The 12669-nt window shown below is 31.4% G+C and overlaps 1 protein-coding gene and 2 pseudogenes across 2 annotated transcripts; 1 reads left to right on the top strand and 2 right to left on the bottom strand.

The window, feature by feature from the left end:
- Positions 1-1288: 1288 nt before the first annotated feature.
- LOC124919571 (PWWP domain-containing protein 1-like) lies at positions 1289-7110 on the bottom strand. Of its 2 annotated transcripts, none has more exons than XM_047459837.1 (3): positions 6926-7110; positions 5843-6809; positions 1289-3580 (listed from the first exon to the last, which is right to left on the bottom strand). In XM_047459837.1, exons 2-3 carry the CDS (start codon positions 6801-6803, stop codon positions 1743-1745), a joined length of 2799 nt encoding a protein of 932 aa, XP_047315793.1. In that variant the 5' UTR covers positions 6804-6809; positions 6926-7110; the 3' UTR covers positions 1289-1742. The 2 variants fall into 2 exon arrangements, with proteins under 2 accessions (XP_047315793.1, XP_047315794.1); XM_047459838.1 differs by having other exon boundaries at positions 6972-7106.
- Positions 7111-8050: 940 nt separating this feature from the next.
- Positions 8051-10204, bottom strand: LOC124940473 (annotated as a pseudogene).
- A 26-nt stretch (positions 10205-10230) lies between these two features.
- LOC124940462 lies at positions 10231-11097 on the top strand (annotated as a pseudogene).
- Positions 11098-12669: the final 1572 nt, after the last annotated feature.

Raw genomic sequence — 12669 nt, 5'->3', positions numbered from 1 at the left:
ACCGAAAACCGAATTCATTTTTTATTATTTATTTTCCAAACTTAACTTAAGAATAAGTTCAAAATAATCAAACTAGAATATTTTGAATTAAGATTTATAATAAAAGAAAAAAATGAAACAAAAACATTAGTGGTCTAGTGGTAGAATAGTACCATATCATGGTATAGACCTTGGGTTCAATTCTTAGTTGGTACATTTTATTTTGAGCCGAATATAAAATTCGAATTCGGTTCGGTTTTCGAATTAACGAAAAAAAACAAAAAATTCGAAGAAACCGAATTGAGGAACTCGAATAACCCGAAACCGAACCGATGAACACCCCTACTGACGGGTATCTTTATTTCTTCTATATCCCCGATTTAAGGTACTCGATTTCCGACGAATAACTCATTACCCAATTAAAGTGTAAATTTATGTATTTTACTAAAATAAAGTTTAAAATATTTTAAAAAAATAAAAACATTATTTATCAAAAGTTAAGTATGTTATAAAGGTAAGAATATATAACAATTTTGTTATTACTATAATTTGAAGAAAAAATTATAAAAAAAATGCTAAAAAATATTATAGATGAAAAAGAAAAAGTGATCAGAGGGGGAGAATTTTTTTTTTGATATATAGTTGAAGACATAGATATAAAGATAAAATAGTGATTAAAAAATAATTTTTTTTATAATAAAAAAAAAGTAGAAAAAAGTTAAGTGTGAGTAAGAGTGAATTGTCGGTAATAGTGAAGTGTGATAAGAACAAATTAAATTATTTAATTATCTTGATAAAGATAATGATGAGATGTAAAATATCACGTTAACAATATATATATAGTGGGGTATCAAGTTTGAGTTTTGCACATTCTTCATACTCAATTCCGTAACCAATTGGGTACCTTCTCCCCTCCTTCGTACCCGACTCCAATTTAAAATACCCGATCCCGACCATCGGGTACTCACAGAGTATCGGATACTCATTGTCATCCCTAGTTCTAAGTCCAACCATGAATTTTGTTCGTTCCACTCCCCAATATTAAGAAATGATTTCAATTTTTTTTTTCAAACTTATTAACCAAACACTGGTTATTAAACTTAATTATTTCTATAATTTTATCCTAAACGTTCCTAAGTTATTTTATAATTTCAATTCAAACGCTCCCAAGTGACTTAAAATAAACTCTTACTAAGTGGCTAACAATTTAAAGCAAAGCATTGTAAATGAACACAAAATTGTAGATATTTAATTAATTAGTAATCAAACAAATTTAATCCTAACACCTATTCCTACTCTTACCAGCTTATAGTTAAAAGTAAAAATGGAATAAAATGGAAGCAAGGAAATGCAAAACCATACAATATAAGATATCAAGAACAAAAGTGCAATGATTGTACTAAAAAAACATACATAATAATGGTAGAGGAAGAGAGACCAACTAATAAGTAACTAAAAATAAGGTAAATATTTCACTATTAACCCATACATCATACATTATAATATATATATATTCTTTCTCGTAGGACCACATTCAAACCTACCATGCTCTCTCAAATGTAATTTGTAAAAAATTACAATCTTTCTTTCTTTCATCCTTTTTCTCATTCTTTTGATCACTTTCATAGTCTCTCCCCCTAATTCTTCATTATTTCCCCCTTTAGAGTAAATACTCTCTTCCATCCTCGAAGGGTGTCAGCTACCGCCAGCTGGCAGACAGTTTACGACAAAAAAAATTGTGTCTAGCTTTTGGTGTCCCAAAATCAAAGTGAGTGGTATGGTGTATAACCTAAATAGTTGCTAACCTTAGCCACCACATCACCACACTTCGCCAATAGCCTTAACATCTCCAATCCTACATCCGCTTTCTTAGGTGCTGCTTTAACTTCCACATTTTTTGATAAGGGCAAGTTTGGATTATTATGATCAATAGTAGTAGTAGTAGCAGTAGTAGGTAAAGAAACCGGCCTGTTGTTACAACTCTTACCAATAGTATTATTATGATCAAACCCATGTGAAGAAGAAGAAGAACAACAAGAAGATGGTGTCGTCATCGACGATGAGTTACCCGTGGTGATGATGTCAGTTGGACTCGATTCTTCCACCAAACCGCTAATGAATTTCACGCGACCCGGAACCCTACTGCCATTTCCAATTGTCCCTAAACCGTCATCGCCAGTTGGCTTTTTCAAACAAGACTTGAGTTGTTGCTGTTGTAGTGGGTTTCTAACAATCATAGGCGCTGGATTTATTATTGTTGTTGTTGTGTCTTCTCTTAGGATCTTGTTTGGTTCGGAATCGAGCAACGTTGAATTCATATCCCGAACATGACATTTCAGCTGGATGTTTCCAAACAGACAGCTGCTACCCGACGACAGATGATTATTCGCAGCCATCGCGTCGTTTTTGTAAAGAAAGACGACGCGACAAGTGTACGTTTTGTAAAATATCCTTGTCCCTAACTGATCCAACGGCCCAAATCGAGCTAATCTTGCCTTCAATTCTGACGCTGACGGGAGAGAAACGTGGGGAGGGAATTTCATCACCAGTGCGGTAGATTCCCTTATTCTCGTGATAGTCTTTGTAATAGTATCAGCTTTTACCGATGATGGCTTTGTTGTAGCCTTGGATTTTAAATCCATGATTTTCTTTACCCTTTTGACAGCTGACTCCTCCTGACGATCAGACAGTTCACGTTTTTTAACAACAACTTTAGATGGATCCACGGCTGGCCCTGGTCTGTTCGTTTGAGGTTTCGCCTGTTGTTTAACAGAGTGTTTCTCAGCCAGATGATTGTCAGATTCAACGGGAGGATCTATATCAATTGTGGTGGTTGAAGCTAAGCTTTTCTGGAAAACTTGAGAGCGAAATTGCATGATCGCATTTTTTACCATCTTCGGAAAATATATGTCGAAGGAGTGAAACGGGTCCATGGCAAGACCTTGCAAGCTTCCTAGCAACTCTGCAAGCTTCAGATCATGTCTTTCGTCTTTTACCTCATGTAAAGAACTTCGTTTACCGTCAGTCAATTTTTTCTTACGTTGTTCTTCAGAGCTCATCTCCATGCCGAGTTCTTTCTTCACTTTCTTCCTCGTCTCGCCTTGACCAGATTTCTCAATGTCGATCTCAACAGGACGTTTAAAAGCCTTAGATTTCTTAGGCAGCCCTGTTTGTGAAGGAATTACCTTTCCTCCACTGTCGGGTTCTTGCCTGTGTGATTTCGCAATGGCAAGGCCTATTTCTTCTTGATAATGATAATCAGCTTTTGGCTTGGGATCGCTTTCTCTTTCAATTGAAGATGATGGTTTTGCTTCGGCAATTTTTACTTCAGTACCAATTGTGCTTTGCGTTAAAGAAACTGGGGGTGCTCTCTTTTGCAGGACGAAATCTCCGGAAGCGACTTCTTCGGATCCTTCTATGTAAGCTGTTGGCATGATTGAAGTTGTTATCTGCTTTTTCTGATTTGTTTTTGGCTCGTTTGGGTCTTCTCTTCGTTTGAATAGATATCTGTCCTTGTTTGTCTCTTTTGGCTTGCTGAGCTTGATGGAGCTCTTTTTCTTGCTCATAGATTCTTGAATGACCAGAGGACCACTCAAAGGAGCTTTTCAACAAAATAAATAATAATGAAAATTAGTGAAACAATTTGCAATCAATCATATCTTTCAAATCATTAGTTAAAATACCCTCATTTTCTTTCACTATATCTTTCAAAGGGCAGTCTTGTCTTTTACAATTCAAAGGTCATATTGGACAATTCACACACAAGAAAAACAACTATCTCATATCCCTATCAAACTGGGTATTTTCAAAAAATCATATTTTTGATCAAAACCCTTCCTCAAACAAGCTCTTAGTCAGATACAAATTCAAATATTTATTGGTTGTTTCTCATCTCTATAAATTATAAGTGTTTCCAACTGAGGTTTCATATTCTAACATATCTTCAATTTAAAAATCTATGTCCACAACTTACAAAATCTAGCAGAAACATGAAAAAAAATAGAGGTCCTGAATATAGTATCTAGCTTCTTTCTACTACATATAATGTTATGGGTTCTAATAAACTATAAGATAGAAGGCTTTATTAACCAATAAATAAGTTTAAGATTAATTGCAGCTCATTTCCCTCAACATATTTTGTTCAACTTATCAGGTGTGAAATTATCACAAGGAAAAAACAATTGTAATTTGTTGGCATTTTTAACATATTTCAGAATCAAGGATATAATATCTCTTATCATTTATAATGAGTCTCTGCTTATGCAACCTCTAATATTAAGTCAGCAAACAAACATCCAAGTAAATTAGAATAATCTGGTGCTGCACAACTCAATTTGGATTACATAGAAAACGGTCAATAAGGAAACAGAATTAAGATATGGAAGATAACTTTTTTATTATATTTTGCATTATATCATGTATTAAGTAACACATTGCTGTTTTAACTACAAGAGAGACATTATGTCTGTGTAGTGGATATTAAATGCATTAGACTGTTATTCGGGTTCATTTTCTTCTTCTCCTAAGCATTTAACATAACCACATGAATTATGTATGGTGGATATTAAATGCATTAAACTGTAATTCAGGTTCATTTTCTTCTTCTCCTAAGCTTTCAACATAACCACATGAATTCTGTATGACAGATATTAATTGCATTAGACTGTAATTCAGGTTCATTTTCTTCTTTCTCCTAAACTCTTTAACATAACCACATGAATTCTGATATCTACTGGCTTCCATTAGACAGTGTTTAATAACAAAATGATCACTTAATCTAGGATTCAGTGTTTATTTGAATTAAGTTAATTTCATAGTCGATATTTCAAAATCAGCTAATTATTATTATACAGCTCAAATTAAGATAAAATCTAACTTAATTCAGTAAGCTATGAAAGATTCAACTCGGTAATCAAATAAAAGCGTCCACAAGACAACTTTATCAACTGAAAATTAATTAAATTATGTCATCGTAAGGGTAAAATAGCCTTTTACGTATTTTTCAGACATTGATTCCACATTTTAGTAACAAATTTACCTACCGAGTACTTCAAATTTAGATATTTTCATTTGATTAATACAACATTTATTTTTCAGTAACTTATTCAGCAACTAAAATTCAACATTCAACATTTAGAACTTAATTTTCATTTGTATTGAAGACAACCTTAGTGTCTATCATATACACAGTATGAGGACTAAGTGCTAAATTAATGAACGTATAAACAAACAAATAACCAAACAATACATATACAGCATCAAGTCTTAAATGTACAATAATAATAACAAAAGGATTTTTCTAAACACATGTTGTTGGGAATGGTAAGCCACTAACAACGACACCTAATAAATAATATTTTTTAGACCATGGTTTCCTCCCATGCTAGCACATCATCCCACTGCCATGACCATCCACTATAACTAAGGTGTTCTTAGTGGGGATCAAACTCAGAACCACAGCCTCTTAGAGGGAATCAAACATGAAACCTCAACCTCTTAGCTCAAGACTCTACCAGTTGAGCTAGCCTGGGTGGGTGGCTGAATAATTAGAAGAAGGTGCTATGTTAATACACACCCAACAAACATGCACAAAATGCATAGCTTCCTAATTATTGAGAAGGGACACATTCACATAACAATGTAAAAGGACTATAAAAATTATATCAGATAATTGTGCAAGAAAAATGCAAGTTATTTTTAAGTTCCGACTATACCACAACCAAACCAATGCTTCTCTCATAACTGCAGCTCAAAAAAAACTCAACTATCAGATATTCAGATCAACAGGCACAAGAAAAAATGCAAACATGGAAGGGAATAGAAGAAATTAACATGTAAATGAAACTGAAGAAACTGGTAATACCTTTGGCAGTATGCAATACTTCTAAAGATAAACGAGGAGGACGGTCTGCTTTATCCCCAAATGCTTGAGCATATGTGTCATCAAACTCTTCAAATGCAGCTCTCCGGTATGAAATTGCAGTAGCCTTATTTTGCATCACACTAATTTTCCCACTGTCAACATTTATAGACATTATTGCTACCATTTTAATAAATTCAAGTGCTTCACTTGGCTGGAAACGGTCCCTAGCCTTCTCAATTTGCTTCACAGGATAAACTGCACCAGATTCATAGTCACTCACATCAACAGCTAAAAACCCTTGAAATTCAGTGGGGCGAAAATTATATGGGTTTCTACACCGGCATGACAAACCCATACTACTTCTGCGACTAATCTCGTCAATAGCCTCTTCAACAGCTTTAACAAAAGTTCTCGAGTTCAACTGTTGCGACTTTTCATCAAAATTAGGCACAAAAGGAATCAGCTCCTCGGGATCAAACCACCCATAGCTACTATCACCATAGAATGCAACTAAGAAATGACCAGGTCTCTTTGTTCTACGAACCGCAGGGGAGGCAAATGTATCACTGTATATATGTCCAGGCCACCAGGGGTGTGATTTCACCTTCCCCCAAACCATATCTCCAACATCATAATGATGACCCACATAATATGGAAGATTTCCAGATGAGGACCTACTTGTGCCTGATGCGGCAGAATCATCAAACATAGAGAGTGATGAGTCAGACGGTGATAAGTGTTCATTTCTCATATCCGAAGCATGAGATTTCACATCAGACATCGTAGAAACCCTAATTTCTTTCGTTTCTTCTGAATTTCCGTCAACATCTGCTACATTTTCCCTACTCATAGATACAGTCATGCTACCTACGACATCCCTCGAATCAACAGTCTCCGATGACATACCTTGCTTCCCCTCAGCCTCAGCATTTGGTTGAATCTCCTCTTCCAATAAAACCATCTCTTTCTATACAAAAATCAAAATAATTGGTTAGTCATTACTGAAACCATAGCAGCAGAACAAAATGAATTCGAAACCCAAAATCAAGTCTCTGAAAGGTCTGAGATTTACAAAAAGGGTACCTTCTCTAGCAAAGGAAAAGCTCAGAAAACATGAAATTATTCTTACGAGCTTCAGAACATTTGAACCTGGCGAGAAAATGGTTGAAAACCCCCTAATTGGACATGAGTCAGGACAACGAGAGAGTAAACCCTAGCGGGAGAGGAGTGATAATGAACGAAGTTCATTTCTAACCATAATGAAGTGGGGTTGTTTGCTTTTCATGTATCATTCTTTAGAAGAAAAAAAATAAGTAAAACCAAATTTCATTTCTATCATACTTATTAAAATTGTATCAATTATAATAAAATTATATTATATAACTAGATATAATTGTGGATATAATAAGTTTTTTTAATCAGTTTAAATGTCATTTATGTCAATTATATTCTATCAAATTTGATAATATATTTAGTTATTTGATCTCAATAATTCATATTTAAGGTATTAATTTTAAAATAATTAAGAAAACTAAATTAAGTACAAAAATAATATTTTATAATTAAACAAAAAAACTGAAAAAGAAATAACTTTATATTTATAAAAAAATTATTACATTTATAACTTTAAATCAATATATTTTGATTGCAAATTGAATTATTTGAATTATTTGAAAATAAAAATTTGTAAGAATTTTTTATTTCATAATATATTGAATATTATTATATCATTTGATTATATGTCTAATTGATAAAATGTTTTTCGAATGAGTAGGTAGATTTATTATTTTAATAATACATTGTCCTCACATTCGGATTTATTAGACCATCTCCAACTGAATAAATCATTTTTAAACTCATTTAGGTGTAAATATCACATCAAAGTATCAAACAGTAATTATTTTTCAACCGAAAAACTCATTCTCAAACCTAAACAAATATTTAAATAATATTATTCTTTACATCAACTTTTATAATTTTTTAATATTGCCACATATATTTTACAAATTTATAAATTACACCACAATATTATAATATCATCCAATTATTTTAAACTTAACTGTAAATTAATTATTAAAATTCAAAAATTAAAATACACAAACTAAAAAATATATATATGAGAATGAAATAAAAAAATTATTCGTACAAATGAAAAGGAGATAATTTTTCAAATGTTGGAATTGTTGTATTCCTCCCACAAATAATCAATCAATGAATTTTGAAGTGCAATGTGATCATCTTTATTTCTAATTTTTTATATCGAGATATGAATTCTTCAAATCGAGTATTTTCATCTACTACCATGACAACCTTCGGTGGTAGTGTTTCCAACTCAATCTGGTACACTTAGATCACGTTCATCCTCCACAATCATGTTATGCAAAATTATGCACGTAGTTATTATATCATGAATCACCTCTTTTTTCCAATAACGCTTTGGTCCTGCTATGATGTCAAAACGTGCTTGAAAAACTCCAAATGCACGTTCAACATCTTTTCTACAAGTTTCTTGTTTCATTGTGAAATACTTTTTTTCTAACCACGTGGCTCATGAGTTGTTTGCACAATGGTAGACCATTTTGGATATATGTTATCAGCTAAATAATAACTCATATTATATTCTTTTCCTTGAATTACATAATGAGCTAGAGGAACGATACCTTGAGTTAAATCCGAGAAAAGATGAGATGACACTAATACGTTGATATCATTGTTGGAGTCGGGTAAGCCAAAATAAGCATGCCATATCCAAAGATCATAATCCACTACTGCTTCAAAAATAATTGTAGGTTTTCCACTACGGCCTGCATATTACCCCAACCACGCTGTAGGACCATTTTTACATCTCCAATGCATACAATTTAAACTCCCTAACATTTCAGGAAAACTACGTTTTTCACCAATATAAAGAAGTCTAGAAAATCATTAGTGGTGGGTCTCCTCAAATATCGTTCACTAAATACCTCAACTACAGCTCAACAAAACCTTTTCATGCTTTCAATAGCAGTAGACTCCCCCAATTTTAATATACTTGTCATTAGCATCTGCTGGGACACCATATGCCAACATACGAAAGGCAACAATCATTTTTTGTATGGGAGATAATCCAAGTCTGCCAGCACGATCCGCTCATTGTTGGAAGTAGTGATCATGATCTTTGATTGTATCATCAATTCGAAGGAACAACGATTGAGACATTGATCAGTATCTTCTACAAAACATGGCCTCATTATATAATGGATTATCTGAGAAATAATCATTGTACAATCTACTATGAGCAGCCTCTCAATCACGATTGATAAATATATGACCAGGAATAGAACCCCAATGCGAGGCTTGGTGGTTTTGTTGTTGGCGAAGTTCTTGAATGATAATGTTGTTATTAGCAATAACATGACATATCACTTCTTGTTTTTTTTAAGAGTATTTATAACTAACATATTATCATCAACATCAGAAAAGGAAGATAAATTGCCAAATTTGAAATTCATTTTAGAGAGATTAAGATGTATAAATAATTTGAGAGTGATACCATGAGCATATGATATGTATTTATAGTAGTGTATTTGAAAGATATGAAAATATTTGTATTGAATGGTCATTTCAATTCAGAAAATTGAGAAGTGTGAGAATATTTGTAGTGAATGGTCATTTCAATTTAGAAAATTGAGAAGTTTGAGAATATTTGTAGTGAATTGTCATTTTAATTCAGAAAATTGAGAAATGTGAGAATCTTTAAAAGTTGAGAGGTGTGAGAATATTTGTAGTGAATGGTCATTTCAATTCAAAAAATTGAGAAGTGTGAGAATCTTTAAAAGTTGAGAGGTGTGAGAATATTTGTAGTAAATGGTCATTTCAATTCTGAAAATTGAGAAGAGTGAGAATCTTTAAAAGTTGAGAGGTGTGAGAATCTTTGTAATGAATGGTTATTTCAATTCAGAAAATTGAGAATATTTGTAGTGAATGGTCATTTCAATTTAAAAAAATTGAGAAACGTGAAAATCTTTGAAAGTTGAGAGGTATAAGAATCTTTGTAGTGAATGGTCATTTCAATTCAAAAAATTGAGAAGTGTGAGAATCTTTGAAAGTTGAGAGGTGTGAGAATCTTTGTAGTGAATGGTCATTTCAATTCAAAAAATTAAAAGGTGTGAAAGTGGAAGATTTTCACTATGAAACAAAATATGATGTTGTAATAAGATTTACAACATCCTTTATTCTCTAGAAATAAATCTCTCTATCATATCTAACTTGTTGTAAGAATGTCGATCTGGTCAACTTCATATAACCTCGATGAATATATTCTTTTATGTCGGGTTTATATGGAAATTTCTCAAGACCCAATTGTTGGGGTGTACCAATCATCTGATCGATTTTGGTCACGTATAGAACAATTGTTTAATGAAAAAAATTGAGCATTGGGAGGTTCGCACCAGAAGATCTATGCAAGCACGAATTCAAACAATCGAGAAAGCAACTAAAAAACTACATGCATGCATAAAAGCAGTATCAAATATGCATCAAAGCGGTGCTTCAAAGGAAGATATAGTAAGCATCCACATTTTATATAATGAACATTTTGTTTCTCATTTTATTATTTATATTAAATTTGATTAATCTTCTTATAACTTGTAGATGAATAGAGCAAAAATAGTGTTTACACAAGATTCTAAATTCAAGTCTGGATGAAAATACGATCATGTTTGGAATATTATTAAATTTTTTGAGAAATTTAAAGATGGTAATTCGAAGGCCAAGAAAAAATAACTATTTAGTAATTATCCCTCATCGGAGTCAGAAAACCTAACTCCCGAGTCAGTGAGACAAACATCCCTAGGTATTTCTTTATTTTCTTTAAACTTGGAGAACTCAGATAATGTTGTTGGTGATTCTCCATCAGAGAAACCTATTGGAGTGAAGAAAGCCAAACTAAAAAGAAAGATGATCGATGATTCATCATCGACCATCAACACCATTCAAGAACAAAACAATAAACTTTTTGTCAAGTTAAAAAAGAGTAATGACCAATTGCAATACCATTTAGAAATGCAAAAGTAAGGGAAGAAAATAAAATTTTGTTTCAAGATGTGAGTTCTATAAAAGATCTCAGGATTTGTGTATATGTTTATGTAGAAGCCGAACAGACCCACATTTTGGAGAAAAGAGCTCAAGTTCAATCAAATGCATTTCAAACTGATACATTTGATCAATATTTCAATAATATTGGAGGAAGCAATGCAGATTTGTCGGATTATTAAATATTAGTTGTTTGTTTCATAATTTGTAATGTATTTTTATTTTGTTGTGTTTCTGTATTATTTTAATTTATGAAGTAAATTGTATTTTGTGTATTATTATAATATATTTTGTAATTTTTATAATTATATTTATAATTATTATATATATATATATATATTAAAGTAATTTTTTTAACATTATTATAATTTTTGTGAACATTATTATAAATTTAGAATATTATTATAAATTTATGTTATATAAAAATTATTATATAAATAAATTAAATTATATAAATAAATTTAATATAAAATATAAGATAAAAATAAAAATATTAACAAATTAAAATATAAAGAAATAAAACATAAAAACATTATTGCGACAACTTTTGCATTGGTAATATTGGCAACAGAGTTTGCGACAATATTTACGTCGCTATTTTTGATGACATTTTCTATGAAAATATCTGTCGTAATTTTATTTTTTTAATATTTTATAATTTAATTTTTTTTACCTAATTTATTTATATTATATTTAAAAAATATATAATATAATAAAACTAAATATAAACAAAATTATACATAAAATAGCAAAATCAATCCTCCATTATCATAAAATACATTCTAATTAAACTTATAAACAATGTTCTTAAATATATTAAATGATATTTTTGAAACTAATAATAATAATACTAAACACAATCTATAAACGACTTTAATACGGAGTTGGAGCTGCTAACTACGATGAATGCGTTAACCATGGATATGGTGTCGCATTTGTTTCTTTAAGCACCAAGTATATCAACGCGACGTTATGAAACTTTAATCTTTCAAGCACATATCAACGATGACGGAATACAACTCGAAATACAATTAATTATAAAAACTCTTATACTATCTTCAATTCAACCCTGGTTAATTATACAAAATAGAAACAATAAATAAATAATGGAAAAATAAATCAAATAGATCTTTAATTTTTAAATTAACATATTTTTTTTTACTATAATACAACTTATGTTCTCTACTATAATTTGTAGGGGGCTGCAATGAGAATTGAGAGAACATTATCATTCATTTGTTTGTTAAACAAGAGGTAAAAAAAGTGTTTCTAAATTGTAAATTGGATTATAAAATTTATTAAACTTATTTTAAAATGGAGTCATCATCTAAAAAAGAAATTACCTCCCTTGCTTGATCCCATCTCTAAAGTATTCATCTATGAGCAGACCAGGTCCAACATAAACAAATTCTTTCTCCAAAGCATCTAAAACCGTGAGAATTGGTAAGTGTTATGCTCCTCCAATTATAAACAATAAGAAATAAATGATGCATGTTTGGACATAATATAATAGCACATCTTCATAGTTCATACTTACATCTCCATATTCACTGGTTTCACCTATAGAAAAAAAAAAATAAGAAAATGAAGAGTGGAAGACAAATCATGGACGAGGAAGAAAAAATTCATTGATATTTTAGGGTATCAATGGTTTTTTCGACGAATCATATTACTTACAGAATTTTTGACGACTTAGTATTACCTACAGAATCTTCGGCAACCTAGAATTACTTACGAAATTTTCGACGGCCTAA

The sequence above is a fragment of the Impatiens glandulifera genome, chromosome 1 (genome assembly GCF_907164915.1).
Source record: "Impatiens glandulifera chromosome 1, dImpGla2.1, whole genome shotgun sequence".
NCBI classification, from domain to species: Eukaryota; Viridiplantae; Streptophyta; class Magnoliopsida; order Ericales; family Balsaminaceae; genus Impatiens; species Impatiens glandulifera.
Note: the sequence above shows the minus strand (reverse complement) of the source record. Positions and strands in the feature narration are given on the sequence as shown.

Bases quoted from the DNA above. Each gene is read 5' to 3' on its own strand.
- LOC124919571 (XM_047459837.1), bottom strand. From the start codon at position 6,803: ATGGTTTTATTGGAAGAGGAGATTCAACCAAATGCTGAGGCTGAGGGG. The intron at 3,581-5,842 runs GTATTACCAGTT...TTTGTTGAAAAG, and splicing joins AGTATTGCATACTGCCAAAG to CTCCTTTGAGTGGTCCTCTG.